The sequence below is a fragment of the Anabrus simplex genome, chromosome 2 (genome assembly GCF_040414725.1).
Source record: "Anabrus simplex isolate iqAnaSimp1 chromosome 2, ASM4041472v1, whole genome shotgun sequence".
In the NCBI taxonomy this organism is placed as follows: Eukaryota; Metazoa; Arthropoda; class Insecta; order Orthoptera; family Tettigoniidae; genus Anabrus; species Anabrus simplex.
Window position 1 is genome coordinate 422,624,094 of NC_090266.1, and position 17,054 is coordinate 422,641,147.

The 17,054-nt window shown below is 37.5% G+C and overlaps 1 protein-coding gene across 2 annotated transcripts in view; it reads right to left on the bottom strand.

Moving 5' to 3' along the window:
• Positions 1 to 17,054, bottom strand: part of AhcyL1 (Adenosylhomocysteinase like 1) — a 472,277-nt gene that overhangs the window by 25,931 nt on the left and 429,292 nt on the right. For both annotated transcript variants that reach the window (XM_067140830.2, XM_067140831.2), the window contains 2 exons: positions 3,828 to 3,995; positions 3,666 to 3,744 (listed from right to left, as the gene is read on the bottom strand). In XM_067140830.2, coding sequence (XP_066996931.1) covers positions 3,666 to 3,744; positions 3,828 to 3,995 — 247 coding nt within the window. The remainder of the gene's footprint in view (positions 1 to 3,665; positions 3,745 to 3,827; positions 3,996 to 17,054) is intronic.

Consider the following 17,054-nt stretch of genomic DNA (forward strand, 5'->3'; position numbering starts at 1 on the left):
GTATTTGCAGTATTTTCTCAAGGGATGATGCCACAAACTGAAGAATTGCCTTAGATGATGCAGTAATAATAATAATAATAATAATAATAATAATAATAATAATAATAATAATAATAATAATAATAATAATTGTACCAGGAGGTACACCTCAACCCCGCATATTTAAAAGAAGTGTCTTAAGGAACTCTATCAAACAAAACGTGAAACCGCTACTGCATGAAGTTGAGGCTTTAATCAGAAGACGTCACTCATAAATAACAGAGCATTGTGTTATTTTAAAGTTTCCTAAACTGACTGGATTTATTTGTTTTCTTCTGGTGTACAGCAAGTAGTCTGAAATTTTCTTCATAGATGTCCTTCCAAAAACTGAGGTCATGCACTCTACAGTAGTGCAAGGTGGAAGAATTTGCGATTTAAAGAAGTTTTGTGTTTCTAGGTTTTCATAACTAAATCAATGTTCATTTATTTTGTTATTTCAAGGTTTGCAACACTTCCTTCTCATCCCACTAGCTTTTGAATCTGGCCAATAAGAAAATTTTGTATGTATTTTTCAGCCTATCATAGGCTTCTTGTAACTGTTAAACTATCCAATAAAAATGAGAGGGTGTGTTCGGATTTAGTCCAGAGCCTTCTCAAACCATCCCCTCGGGTATATAAGCTGCAGCTTTTTCAAGTTACCTTGTCTTATAGGCCACCAAATTTCTGAGTGTGTGTGTGTTAAGATGGGAGGCGGGGAGCCTCATTCTTCGGCAGGCAGTATATCAGCCCAGGTAATGGCCACCAGTATTCTATCTCTGTAGCTATCTCTCAACTTATCCAAGGGGAAGATTCTAAGCTTCAACTGTATAACCGTGTGATTTTTAAAAAGTAAATTACTTCTTGCTAATGTAAAACTTCATAAAGTCTTAAACTGTAAATCGCGGATGGAGAGCGAGTTACCCTCTCGAGTTCCCCTTCAATTTATCATGAGGTGACTACGATTTTGTAACCATTTTTATCCTGTACATTACCAAGTAACTTGTTCTTCTAGTCACCTCAGTAGTGTGGGATTAGCCTCTGCATCATCAGGCCACAAGCCCAAGTAGGGTTTTAAAACCGAGTTTTCAAGGAGTGCTAGTGTACACCTCCATCGATTTTGACTTTGGATCAGTAAATTAACCTGTTCTTTCTTTCCACAAAGGCCCAGTAGTATGGGTACTAGATACCCCTGTGTCCAAAAATTGTAAATTGTAGATTGGGCCTACAGAGGCCAGAAATTGTAAGATTTTTGGTGTAATGTTGCCTTGAGTAGGCTGCAAGAAATTGGGAGCACAGCCTCCTTGGTAGAAGTTGGAGAGCATGTTAAACTCTTTTCTGAGATTGCTAATATTACTGTAATATTGAGTGGTGCCTTTGGAAGGCCGTAAATTTGTCACAGTTGGAGCAAAGTGCTCTGGAAATTTGTGTTTTATTAAATGCTACATCGGCGTCATTGTAAATTTGTAAATTTGGAGCTTAAAGCCTAAAACTGTTAAAGTCCCTATTCTGGGGTTTTCTATTTTTATATCAAAATTGTCACTGTACCTGATACACTGTTGTTAAGTTTGATTTTCTGAAAAGAAATTAACCTTTATTTTAAAGTTTTAAAAGAATCTTTGTTATTGTAGATGGACCCATTCAAGCCCACACCTTCTTTCACCTCTCTCTGAACCACGGAATTCCTATAAGTGGTAGAAGAGCGTGGTTGAATGGGTCTAGATTAAGCCCTTTTTGACAGCTAAACGTAGGATTTGCGCCAAACTCTTCAGAATTTTCTTGGTCGCTGGGAATTTTTCTAAATTATTAACTTTTCTATCAACATGTCTGGTCCTCGCAAAGTCCTCGCTCCCGGGTACTTGCGCAAGGAAGAATCGATCTATGAACTCCTCATTAGAAAGGTCCAATCTGGAGGCACGGTTGTGGCAGATATTGCCAAACTTAAAGAATCCTTAGAACTGCCTATTTGTATCCCAGGTTTCGGGGGAAAAGAAACTGCAAACTGTCTCTGCCACAGTTCACCATTTAGAACAAGAACGCCGCAGATGTGAAGATATTAAGCGACAGGAACGCAAACTTCACCTAACCCAGCCAAGACCTCCCCCATACCTATGCTGCATAATGTGGACTCATTTTCCATGCAAGAATTGGCCTGTACAATCACTGGAAGTTCAAACACAAACTGCTGTGAATTGAAGTGAGCTATTAGCCAGGAAAACTGTACACTCGGAAACGAGTAACTGCCGACGACAACTTCAATTTGATGGGTTGTGACTATGACAAACCTAGTGCTGCATAAGTCCTTTTCTAAGACATTCTTCACAAGTACCAATAACAGGAGAAGCACTTGATCAATTTGCTTTGCTCCACACCGACACAATTAGGTCTTGTGGTTATGACGGGATAGGAAAAGCCTAGGAGCAGGAAAGAAGTGGCTGTGGCCTTAATTAAGGTACAGCCTGGTGTGAAAATGGGAAACCACGGAAAACCATCTTCAAGGCTGCCGACCGTGGGGCTCGAACCCACTATCTCTCAGATGCAAGTTCACAGCTGTGCGCCCCTAACCGCACGGCCAACTCGCCTGGTAAGCATTTTATCCCAACACTACAGTAGGTCATAGAAACTATAGTAATGGATTATCAGTTAGAAATGTACAATCAACTACCAACAATCATCAGCAGAAGTATATTTGAAATGCCTCACATTTACAATTATTATTTAAAAATCACTATCACCAACTCTTCAGCATGGTATACATCACAAAATCACTAGCACTGTTTCTACATTGTAATGCAAGCCTGAACCTTTTTGTCATCATCCTTGCACACCAGTCTGTGTTCATTGTGAATGCTGCATCACCTGCCTGTAGACTTTGCAAAGATTCAATATAAGTGTCTATGTCTGTATAGACTTAACCATCAGCCACACTCCTGGGCCTAATATTCTGTGATATCAGAACCTTTTCTCTGTATTTCACTTGCATGTATTGAACAATAATGTTATTTTCTTTTTTTTCATAAAATGCTATTTGTTTGAGGCGTCAACCTATGAAGATCTTTTGCCCCTACTTGCACCATATGTGAGGAACCTGCGTGTATTATGTAAATGGCGAAAGTGTAAAGTGTTGAATGTGAGGAAAAGAACGTTAAGAACGACACAAACACCCAGTCCCCAGACCAGGGATATTAATCATTTACAATTAAAAACTCCTGACCCGGCCGGGAATCGAACCCTTGACCGCCAGGTGAAGGATAATGACAAATTAACTGTGCCACTGAGGATGGCATGTTTGTAGGTACCATAGGTATTGATGGTCATCGTAGAACATGACATGACATGTCACTACTATTAATGTTACAATACTGATAGCGAAAACAAGATGAGTGTTTGAATTAAAGCCATAATTTAGACTGTATTTTGCCTCATTCCACTTGGCTACATTTTACTTGCAGCAGCAAGTGCGACCATTGTGTGGTTTTATATCGTGGCAGTGTAGTATACAAGACTACAAACATTAACTGTCATCAGGTGTAAAGATTGTCTTAGTCTGTGCTTTCAAGACAATGCCAAAATTTTTTTATGGAAAAAGAAAAGGAAATGCCTCCTCTTAGATTAAAGTAAAGTCAGTGTACATAATTGTTAAAGCTTACCCATTTTCTTAGGTAGAAGATAGACATCAGACTTGTAGCGACCATGGGGGGCGTTGAAAAGTTCTATCAAAGCCAGGGCCTGTAGAAGAAAAGGTTATATCAATACAAGGAAATCAAAGTTAGTATCTGCCATGTTATTGTATTTGAATAAATGGTATGTACCTGGGTGGAAGCAGTAATGGAGACCACGAATGATGGTAAACTGGAACAACTAAGATTTACGAGACGTCCTTCAGCCAAAAGCACAATACGTTTACCATCAGGCCAAATGACATGATCCACCTGAGATCTCACTTTTTCCCAAGTCAAGTCTGGAGTACGGAGACTGTTCTGCAAAATGAATATAAGAAGAGTTAAAGCTATGATACCAGAATCTGAAAACTGTTCAAAGAAGAAATGATATTGGTTTCTATCTTTGCAGATAACCATGAATATAAACAAACAACACCTACAACTTCTACAGTTAGGCTTCAAGATTAGGAACATTGCTACACCAAAAGTTGTTGATGATGATGATGATGATGATGCTTGTTGTTTAAAGGGGCCTAACATCTAGGCCCATGCCAAAAGTTGTGGACGACATGTGTAAGGCAATGGACAAACAGCAGACAACTGTTCTTATACTGTTAGACTTAAGTACTGTAAGGCATTTGACACTGTAGACATCTTACTAAAGCAGTCACCACTTCAGAGGGCACTTCGCTTGATGTGTGCCTTGGCAAATCACAAGACATTCATTCAATAGCGTACAGTATAGTCCTGGTGATTGCTCTATAAGGTGCTGGTTTACATTTCAGTGATATTTCTCCATTTTGTCAGATGAATTTTTGTGAATGTGAATTTTTTGTTGCTTGGAGTGTTGTGGTGGTGTTCTTGATCAACTGCAAGATGGAAGAAGGTAAAAGGCATGCAGTATAGCATAGACAAGCACTGGAGATAATTTATAGGGTGCACACAGTTGTGTGAATTATGGCTGCCGTGTACGAACATGAGATGCGCCTGGAGGAAATCTTACACTTTTAGAGGAGATTGTGTCTAATGTGGATTTTGACAGTGACGTTAGTGATATTGAGGATATTAGTGAAGTGACAGTGAGTGATAATGATGATAGTGGATGTGATTTGCTGCCAGAGAGAGGAAGAAATGACACTGACCTAGGCCTGCCCACATGGTCAGGCGATGAGTCTGCCGAAGGCACATGCATTTCAAGTGCCAAACCTAGCTATGTCAAATAATAATTTGACCCTGAATGCCCTGAAATTGATTATTTCAAGGTATTTTTGAATAAAGAGATGTCAGCAATGGTAATGGATGAAGCAAACAGATAGTTATAGACACGATACTGTATAGGCCTTTGGGCTTACGGCGTGTGAAGAAATAAGGTGAAATTCTTTACATTTGGCAGAGAACTGTGCTCTGCACCTTCAGAAGAAATTCTTGACTGTCCACGATAAAGGCTTCTTAAACAATGACTCTTAAATTTAGACGTTGTAATACAGAAGTGGAAATGGTATGTTCATTCGCCACCAGATGGCTCCCTGGACATGGCACAGCGCTAGCGTTCGAAGCGGAAGCTGACTAAACCATTAGAATCAGTCTAAGAGGTTCACATAACATGTGTACGTAACATATGATACTGACAGGTGTGTGACATTGACACAAGCCTGTAGTGTCTAGTGTGGGTAAGAGCTCTAGCATCTTGGAACACGACATCATAACCCGACGATGAAGCGTGCTCAGCTATTGCCGATTTATCTGGTTGGTTGAGACGAATATTACGTTAATGTTCCTTGATACGGGTACCAATGGGCCGGCATATTTGGCCGATTTATACCTTACCGCAAGTACAGGGAATTTCGTATACCCCAGGATGTAAAAGTGGGGACAATTTGTCTTGGTTTTACTCAAACTGTGAGCAATTTTAGTGGCGGTGGCAAACACTGTTTTTATATTGTGTTTGCAGAGGATCTTGGCAATTCAATCTGTGGTGTTGTGAATGTAAGGCAAGTAGGCAGTTCCCTTCACTTCTTCCTTCTGTGAGCTTTGCTTGGTCGTTTCTCTGGGATGCAGGGCTCTATGAATCTGCAAATCGCTGTAATCATTACCCTTGAATGCGACTGAGCGTGTCCACCTCCACCTGAATATTTGATGGCTCACAAATTCGTCTCGCCCTCTGGGTGAGTGGTGTGAGAATGCCTTGTTTTTGTGCTGGATGGTGGTGAGAATCTGCATGAAGATAGTGATTTGAGTGGGTAGGCTTGCGATTAGACAGTATGTCCTAAGGAGCTGTCCGGTTTCTTTCTTACTAGAACATCCAAGAAAGGAAGGCATCCGTCCGACTCCATCTCCATAGTGAATTTTATTGAAGGATGTTGCTGATTTAGGTGGTTTAGAAATAGATGAAGTTTCTCAGGACCTTCTGTCCAGACCACAAATGCATGATCAACATAACTCCTGAGAAATTTCAACACGGACACTGGCTATCAATTAAGTAATACCTGGTTGCCAGCCATTAAGAATTTACGTAGGTAGCTCCCTTCCCTATCCCTTCACTATTGTTATTTCGTCTCGGTGTTTTCCAAATTCGTACGTTCCTCATCACCAGATGTTTCATTCCGGGCTTGTGTCAATGTCATACACCTTTCAATGTCATATGTTACGTACACGTTATGTGAACCTCTTAGACTGATTCTGATGGTTCGGTCAACTTCCGCTTCGAATACTAGCGCTGTGCCACGTCCTGTGAGCCATCTGGTGACGAATGAACTTCTATCATAAGGTCTAAATTTCAAAAAGTCATTGTTTAAGAAGCCTTTCTCGTGGACAGTCAACATTTTCTTCTGATGACACAGTGCACAGTTCTCTGCCAAACGTAAAGAATTTCACCTTTTTTTCTTGTCATAAGCCCAAAAGCCTATACAGTATCATGTCTATACGTACGGGCAGTGAAAGCATCAATGGAAACAGATAGTTGATGCTAAATTCATGGAACTGAATGTTAAAGCTAATCAGCTGACTTTTCTTCCTGAAGCTATAAGCGAGCTGGAAAACCTACAGACTTTGATTGTATCAGAAAATAAATTAGAGGGATTGCCAAGTTCCATTGGATGCTTGCTCAACCTCCAGCATCTGGACATTCGTCTCAACAAGGATTTGTCTCATTTGCTAACTAATATATGCAAAGCTTGTGCCTTTAGAGAGTTACATCTAAATCCTGAAAACTTTACATATCTTTCAGTGGAGGTGCTCCGCCAAGGAACTGAGTCTATAATGAAATTCTTGGCAGCAGAAGGTGGACTCAATTTTAAGGAGCTTCAGAGTGCATGATATGAATTGCCTGGGCCAAGTTCAAGTTCTTTTCAAGATCAAGAACAGGAAAATAAACTTGAGGAGCAATGGCAGAGAGAAAGATTGGCATTGGAAAAAATTATTGAAGAACAGCAACAAAAAGAGCTGGATCTGAGGGTTGCAATGAAACTTTCTAAAGAAAAGTTATTAGAAGACTTAGTTCAGCAGCAGACAAAAATGGAGTGCAAAATATTACAAATCCAGCAAGGTAAAGAAGCTGAACAACGGCAACTACTTCAGGAACTACAACAAGATTTTACTCTTTGTTAACCAATAATAAACAACAATTGGATAGCTAAAGGTTAGCTCTTGAGCTCGAGAAACAATCTAAGAAAAGCCAAGAACAGTCGGACAACAAGGATTTAACAGAATGAGACATTCACCTGCAAATAAATTAAACAATAGATCACTACATTGATAAGGAAAACCTATTCAAAGTAAAAATGTTCCCCTTAAAGCTACATAAGTCTTGACCCATATTACTATTGAACAAACATGAATATCAATCAAGTTGCTCATCTACACAGAAAAAGATACCAACTCCCAGATCAATTCAAAAACAATGGCTGCTATAGAAACGACAAAATAGTTTGCCATCAACCAAAACATTCTTGATGCGTTATTTAGTTTAAAGTGTGGATATGTTATTCAGACTTCATCAATGGTTTAAATTAAGACTATAAATTGTATCATATCAGTGTTCATATCATTATTGGTTATATGTGTGCTTATGTCTTCCAATTGGAGCATGGCTGAAAATGACCCAATATATATGGGGTCGAAACTAGTCCCAGTTTTATGACAATATACAAACTAATAGTATTGAATAGGTGGACCCTTCCTACCCTTTAATAGTGATCAATTGTCAATACGGACCATAATGAAATTCATAACTTATGAGTTCATCAGTTCAGCCGTTCTCTCAAAATCGATGAGACAAAAATCAGCCTAGTGTTTAAATATACAACTAGCTGAAAGCTGTCAAGATATGATGGTCAATGGGATAAATATTTATTGAAGGATTTCCTTATATACAACATTCCTTTTACTTTATTTTTTTTACAATTTTATTTACATCGCACTGACAGAGATAGGTCTTACAGCTGTGGCGATGGGATAATAATTGGCTAGAAGTGGGATGGAAGTGACCGTGGCCTTAATTAAGGTACAGCTCCAGCATTTGCCTGGTCTAAAAATGGGAAACCGCTAAAAACCATCCTCACTACTGCTGACCCACAAACTCTTGAATGCAAGCTGATAACTATGCGACAAAAACCACGCAGCCACTTGCTCAATGCATTCCATGTACAAATTACCTTTTGGCACTATTGCAACTTTAAAATATCGCTCACTTGACATTGCAACTTTTAACTGGTCGTGGCTGAAAACTGGCTGATGTAAATGGAGACCTACATGTCCCTTGAGCTTTATTGATCATGATACGAAATGCCAAGCGAATTGGAAATTTATGCCTCTTGAAAAAAGATGGAAGTGTTTTATCGAATGTTGTTAAGGTAAGACAAGTCCAAAATAAAATAAAAAATTTCATTTTTTATTTGTTATAATTTGGAATTTTATGTACATTCTGGTGTATACAAATTCCTCTTAGAAGTAATTTTAGTTTTTCTCTGGAAGTTGGCTACTCTATCGTGCTCTGAGATTGCTGCCTACTGTTTACAAACATGTATTTTGTGATAAAATGATATGTTTATTGAATTCTTGTTGTAGTTTCACATTTCCTTCAGTTCTTTATTGATTTGTATAATTTCCAATGCCATGGAGTACAAGTGTGTACAAGAAATGTAAAAACAAAGGTAATAAGGTTCTACAGACTGGATAATTGTGAACTATGTGGTAATAATGTGTTTTTCCTAAGGAAATAGGTATTACTAATGACAGTGAAACTGTAGTCATTCACCCTAGTGCTTCTAGAAGAAAGCTTCAGCTTGAAGAATATTAGAATACTCTGAATAAAATGAATGACATTCTGTTAAAATATTCACAGATTTAACAAGTTTAAGTGCAGTGTTGAATAAATGTGTATGCTGTACTCCTGTTTCTCAAGGAAGCAGTGTAGGGCAGGTTTCTGCTACATTTTTCATTCTTCGACTTCGGAGTTGATTTTCTTAAAACTTCAAAATCTCTCACCTATGTACCTCTTTCTCTAAAACTAAACAACATAATGCCTTGAATATTTTCAGAGTTGCTTAATGTGTATATAATACACCTGCGGCTCTACGATCAGGACATTCTGATGAATACCTTTTGAGTTATGCTTCATAGTTGATTATTTTTAATTATAATTTAGCTTTTCCATAAAATAAAAGTAACTCCCCGCATTTATTGAAGTACCGTTCCAATTGCAGATCCCAGCAATTAGGACAAATTGAAGAATATGCTGTATGAATTTCATATACTGATCTTCAACAGTTTGAGAAAAAGGAACATACAGTATACAAAATTAATATTGGCAATATAGGGTATTCAGTCTCGCCTTAAGTCAATTCGAGGGATTAGAGCTGTCCCTGCAGCTTTATCTACACTTATTATTTCCAACTATAAACAATTTTCATATTTACTCCTTAGAATTAGGCCCTAATTTGGTTCTGTTTAGGAGCCATTGGGAAACTTTTTGATTTCTAAGGAGCATAACAATGGATCCAATTTTTGGAATAAAAATATCTGGAGGTAAACCATTAATTTGAAGGAAATTGAGAATTATGCAGGAAAATGAAGTAGCTAGCTCTCATTGTGAGTATTAATCTGTTGACGCTAGTGTATGGTTTTGAACTACCGAGAATAAGACCAATGACTTTCAAATTAATTAAGAATGGCAACTTTCCAGAAAATGATGTCATCTCTCGCAGAAGTGAACACTTTGCTATAAATTTCAATCATGATATTACCATATGCTAAAATTCTGGCTTGTAGTTCAATAAAATTTGATCCATCACCATCCACATAGAGGTTGTTGCCGTTACAGATTTCTTGCAAAAAAAATGAGTGAATTCCATTATTATGTGGTTTTGCGTGCATATTTTTGTGAAAACAGCAGGGTTTGAAGAAGGGTCAAAGGGGAGACTATTTAATTATAACTAAATAATTCTTTCTTGATTTATGAATTTCATTTTCCGTATTGACATTTACCAATCTTCATAAAAGGAAAGAAAAATTCCACCTAATCAATATATTTATTTTCTTGCAAAGTATTACAATCTAGGACCGGTTTCGACCCTTCATAGGTCATCTTCAGCTATATCAGAATCACATTTGCATTTCTATCTTGTACCTCTGAAAGACCTTCATGATATATTGTTTCATAATTTTCATTGAAAACTTATCTTAAAAACTTACAAATTTCTAAGCGTTGTGTTAAAATTAAAAAATTAAAATTACAAAACTTTGTCTATTATATACATGCCCTTGGGCTGACAGAAAGCATCCTTGGGTTGATTAAGCATTTATCTTAGGTATTGTTGCTTATTCTGTTGAATCGAATCCCTTTTATACTTATGTACAATCGTGAATAGATTATCAGTAAAATTTGATAAATAAAACTTGCGTGATAATTATAATAAAATATCATGTTACATCTTTATACCTTATTGCTGGAGTGATATTATTTTAGGCAAAATATAAATGCGGGTTGATCTCTATAAAATATTTTACATAAACACACTAATATATTTTAAAGTCTAATCATTGTACTTTAAAGTCTAAAATACTTATTGCTTTGGATCTTGCGTTGTTATGTGGTAAAATATTATAACAATTTGTCTTATATAACATCAGATATTGATAATATTTAAATATGCCATGTATGGTTGACTTTTAAATCTGATGATTAAATGGCATTTCCTTCTTGCATAAAATTGCAAGTTTCATATTATGTTGATTATGTATTGTATAAAACATAAATGTCTAATAAATTGAATGCTTATCATTTACTACAGAAATTTTAAAAACACTTGAATGTCTAGTAATATAGTCAGTGTGTTTAGTGACACTGAAACATGTTGGCCTTGATTCTTGCGTTATATTTCCATAATTTGCCTTTTTTTTATATATGTCGAATGTTGGTCTTTATAGGTTCCATTTGTAAATAACAGCACTTTCCTATAATTGTGAAATGAATCAATAAGCTTGACACGTGTTAAATTATGGAATATATGTGTGATTCAGTTCTGGCCTAACTTCTGGAGTTTTCTCCCATCAAATGCCGTAAGACTGTGGTGGTTCCTTTCCCTTTTTTAAGGCTGGTAAAGTTGCTGGATGTTTGAAATGCAAGTTTCTTGGCCGTTTGACGAGTCACACATATATTCCATAATTTAACACGTGTCAAGCTTATTGATTCATTTCACAATTATAGGAAAGTGCTGTTATTTACAAATGGAACCTATAAAGACCAACATTCGACATATATAAAAAAAAGGCAAATTATGGAAATATAATGCAAGAATCAAGGCCAACATGTTTCAGTGTCACTAAACACACTGACTATATTACTAGACATTCAAGTGTTTTTAAAATTTCTGTAGTAAATGATAAGCATTCAATTTATTAGACATTTATGTTTTATACAATACATAATCAACATAATATGAAACTTGCAATTTTATGCAAGAAGGAAATGCCATTTAATCATCAGATTTAAAAGTCAACCATACACGGCATATTTAAATATTATCAATATCTGATGTTATATAAGACAAATTGTTATAATATTTTACCACATAACAACGCAAGATCCAAAGCAATAAGTATTTTAGACTTTAAAGTACAATGATTAGACTTTAAAATATATTAGTGTGTTTATGTAAAATATTTTATAGAGATCAACCCGCATTTATATTTTGCCTAAAATAATATCACTCCAGCAATAAGGTATAAAGATGTAACATGATATTTTATTATAATTATCACGCAAGATTTATTTATCAAATTTTACTGATAATCTATTCACGATTGTACATAAGTATAAAAGGGATTCGATTCAACAGAATAAGCAACAATACCTAAGATAAATGCTTAATCAACCCAAGGATGCATTCTGTCAGCCCAAGGGCATGTATATAATAGACAAAGTTTTGTAATTTTAATTTTTTAATTTTAACACAACGCTTAGAAATTTGTAAGTTTTTAAGATAAGTTTTCAATGAAAATTATGAAACAATATATCATGAAGGTCTTTCAGAGGTACAAGATAGAAATGCAAATGTGATTCTGATATAGCTGAAGATGACCTATGAAGGGTCGAAACCGGTCCTAGATTGTAATACTTTGCAAGAAAATAAATGTATTGATTAGGTGGAATTTTTCTTTCCTTTTATGAAGATAAATAATTCTTTGGCGATAAACGTGTGGCAAGACAGGCAAAACCTTTATGAAATCTCCCCCAAGAACAATCATTTTTGCACCCGAAGAATGGAATGTCGTTACCTATGATATATTTTAGAAGGCAATTCACACACATTAATGAATTACTATTTATCATTGGGGCTTTATCCCATATTCAGCCGTGCTTACTGAATAGAGCCAGCTGCTCTGGAATTTAATTTTAATCCAGACACTGAACTCTCATTTAAATTTAGAGGAATTTTGAATGTAATGTGCACGGTTCAGCAGCTGAGGAGCAAAACAGCGACTATTCCTGTACACGACGTACAGGTGACCAGTAAGGGTACGAAAATGCTGGGTGGATTACCCTCAGCACTCATCAGTCCTTCCTTTTCACACAGGAGGCTGCGAGATGCAAATCATACCCATATATTTCAATAGCGGCGTTCACGCTAACACTTCATTTCTCCCTCTTACCTCTGCTCCTCCCTCAAGAATCAAATCGGTTTGATTTTGGAGCGATGTGCTTCTTGAGTGCTGTTCTGTGATTGGTTGGCTCAAGGCCAAGGCTGCCCACTCACAATATTATCGGCCTATGTTTAATGAAGGTAAAATATCAATATTGAATTAGTAGGCTGCTTGTTTAATATTATCTTTATACTCTACAAATGTAATGTTTTGATAAAGTACGGATTACTTTATTGAAATGGAGAATAATATTACATTACTAATGCGTACGTTATTGTAATGACCAGATTTTCTTCAATGGAAATAGGGGTGGCATGATAGTTGCTGTACTTCTGTGGTTTCCTACTACCTTCAATTCCTTTTGGCAAATATCAACATGTCTTCATTCTTATTCTTCTACCGTGTTTTTCCACACCTGTGGGGTCGCAGGTGTGAACAGTTTCGTACATGTGGATTTGACCTGGTTTTATGGCAGGATGTCCTTCTTGACGCCAACCCTTTGTGGAGGATTGTGGGATGTAATCACTATTGCGTATTTCTCCGGTGCTTTGTAGTGTAGTGTGTTCTCTGAATATGAAGAGGAGTGTGTTGGGACAAACAAATAATCAGTCCCTGAGCCAGAAGAATTAATCACACACGATTAAAATCCCTGATGACCCAGCCGGGAATCAAACCCGGGACCCTCTGAACCGAAGGCCTCAATGCTGGCCATTCAGCCACGGAATCGGACAATGAAATGCCTGCATTGATATTCTTAAATAGTCACAGAATTTCTATGGGTCCTTCTTCACTTCCTGATATAAATGGTGGAATTCGTCGAATTTCTGTCTTCTCTTATTTTTTTACAATGTGCTTTAAGTTGCAATGACACAGATAGGTGTTATAGGAAAGTGCAAGGAGCGTGAAGGAAGCAGCCGTAGGCTTAATTAAGGTACAGCCCCAGCATTTGCCTGGTGTGAAACTGGAAGACCATAGAAAAACAACTCCAGAGCTGCCGACAGTGAGGTTCGAACCCATTATCTCCCAAATGCACCTTCTATTAGTAATTGGATGTGCGCTTTACCTTCTGTCAGAACATGAAATCAAGTACAGTTTGCTTGCTACCGTAAATTCATCATCACTACTGCTACTCTATTTAACCATTATGTACACTCATAACTATGAACATTTGCATAAAAACAAAATTAAATTTAAAGAACACAACACGATCTTCTCGTGAATGCTATACAATCATAAGTGAATGGAAAAAACTTCCTCGTTAATGAAGAAAGAGCGAGGGGTGCTCCACTCAGTTTGTGCGGCTGCCAGTGATGAGTGAAGAACACTGCTATGAGCGCAGAATGAGGATTAATCCACTCGGCATGTTCGTACTTAAAGGTGTGAGACTGCATGCGTGCCTACACCTTTCCACCTCTATCATGCCACTTACTAGCGCTCGCATGGTTCAGGCGGCCTGGAAGTACTCGTGAGCGTATTGATCAATGAGAATGCTATACTATTCCTTTAATAATTTAAAAATATACGCCAAGAAACTTTTATGCTTCTAAAGACACCCTGCAAATTTACAGGCCAAAACTTTTGTCAGAACGCTTTACGATGTAAATCGGTTCAGCCGTTCTCTCAAAATCGATGCAACAAAAATAAACTTAGATTTTTAAATATATAGATTATTATTATTATTAATAATTGCTAATTGGTCGACTAGGGTCCATGGTAAGTTTCAATATAAAATCTGGCATTTATTAAATTTTGTTGTGATCCTGTAGGTTTCCATTAGATTGCTGTGTCGAGCACGGCGTTCATCCGACCACTTTGCACCAGTTATCCATTTCTCATCTTGGAAAGTGTCAAAAGTCACAATGCTTATTCTGAAAATGTCTTGTCTGTGCATGTCTTTTGCTCATAGGCCCATTTCTTCAAGGTCTTTCTTTACGTTAATGTACCAGAAAACTGCTGTTTATGGTTTTGAGTCAAAATTGTTAAAAATGTGTTTTGTTAATCAAGAGTTGTCCACCCATTGTAGGTGACCATAGAAGCGAGCCCTGAATTTGCACATCGTTTCTGTGATCTTCTCTGTCTTAGAATAGATTTCTTGTCTTGATTTTCTAACACAGATCCCGTTGTTGTAGTTTGGGCCAAGTATGTTGGCTCAGAATCTTTTCCTCTTTTTGCTCTAACTTAGCAAGTGCACATTTCTGAGAGAGGATAAGGCATTCTCACCCATACAAAGATACCAGCTTGACGACAAGTGTTGTAGCGATGAATTTTGGTATTTCTCACAGTGAAGACACCGCCTAGAGAAACTAAGGGCACATAACTTCATTGCTGCCGACTCAGCTCGGAGAATCTACAGATGCACGTTTTCAGTGTAGTTAAAAAAAGTAGCCACCATTCCAGCGAGCTGTGACCCCACCAGAATACTGTTGAATGCTTCTGTAAGGATAAAATGTACTAGTTACGAGCATAAGTCGAGAGCTCTTCTTTCAAGTTATTGATAACACAGCCACATTGCTAAATAATCTGAGGCTGCGTCATCATTCACTCTCAGCTGCAAAGTGAGTGGTAAAGTACGTATGTGCGTGTGAACAGGAAGGCAGTATGTTCAAGAAGCAGGTTGGTTTGTATCATTCCTATGAATATTTAGCATCACCAAGTGAACATGATGATTATGACGCTTTAGGCAAGTAAACGTAGATAATGAGCTAGTTTCAAATAGGTGTGAACCGGGTTGAGCATTCCAAAAATCTCCTTGGTATTCTCCAAGCGAGTGCTGAACTTGCTGTTATAATTGTTCCCAGGATGGATAATGATAGAATCTTGTATGCTACTGGGAGTAATGAGATACCATAACAGTTATTTACATCTATGATACTTCCTCTCTTATGTAAAGGATGGATTAAAGCTATCTTCCAGTCCTCTTGTAGTTGTTCCTTCTCACACATGTCAATGATAGTCTTATGATATAGATGTTGATTCCCCTATGAGAATCAACATCTATATAATCTGATGGCCAAGCAGGCATCAATTTTTGATAATGAGACAAAGTCTCTCAAGTGCATTGGCACTGCCGGTGGCTACAATTAGCCTATGCAGTGGCCTCCATGGTATGCACTAGCCAGTGTCTTGGTAGGTGTGCTAGGTACCAACTGATGAGCCCAGCCTAGCACACGAGGGCGAAACGCTGGCAACCAGGAATGAGTTAGCTGGAAAATTTATAATGTCCAATAACGGACCATTTATATTGGTAATGATAGTCTTATGCAAGATGTCTATTGCTCCTTCCAAGATGTATTTCCATAGTTCTGCTATCACCAGAGTCTTCACCAAAGGCCTCATTGTTTTTCAGTATCTCTATGTGGTTTTTGATCTCGTTATGATACAGGGAGAGAGGACAGCAGATTTTGGCATGTTGATTTGTTGATTCTGATGGGGTTAGCTGGTTTTCATAATTTAGAAGGTTATCAGAGTATTTGGCAAGGACATCACAGTTTTCTTCGTTTTATGTTGCCAAAGTTTGACCTTTCCCTTGAATGTAGAGAAAGGGAGGCGCGTACGATTGAATCCTCTTTACAAAACTCCTGTAATATTATCAGGACTCGCTTCGCCATAAGTCTTGGTCAATCTCTTTCACCTGTTCCTTTTCATACTTGCATTCCTCACTCTGTATTTTCTTCGCAGTTTCTGCCCATTGACTTTTGTATATGTTCCAGTCTTCCGCTCTTCTGGACGTGTAGTACATTTTCCAGGTATGCAGATGATCCTTCAAAGTTTGTTCACAACTTCTGTTCCACCAGGCAAATTTCTTCCCCTTTATAACCTCTGCTACTTCTTTTGCAGCTTGAGCCTTTTTGTACTGCTAAAGTTTGGCCTGGCAAGTTCTTTGAATTCATTCCCTTTTTCCTGGAGTTTCTTTGAGTCAAAGCGGGTTATGGCAGGTTAGTTCTTTTTCCTGTTTAAAGAGATGGGTCTGAGAGTAACTACTGAGACACAATGGTCTGAATCTATGTTTATCCCCTTTCTGACTATAATGGTCATTATTTCCAGACTGTACCTTAGAGATATTGTGACAGGGTCTACTTGGAATTCTCCCAATACTGTGTTTGAGATCGCTATGTAGTTTTTTTTCTGGGAAGGTGACAAAAGATGGCAAACATCATCTGGAGGTTGTGATTCCCATATAATTCAACATCCAATGAACATGTCTATTTCTGTTCCCATTCTAGTTATGCATTCAAA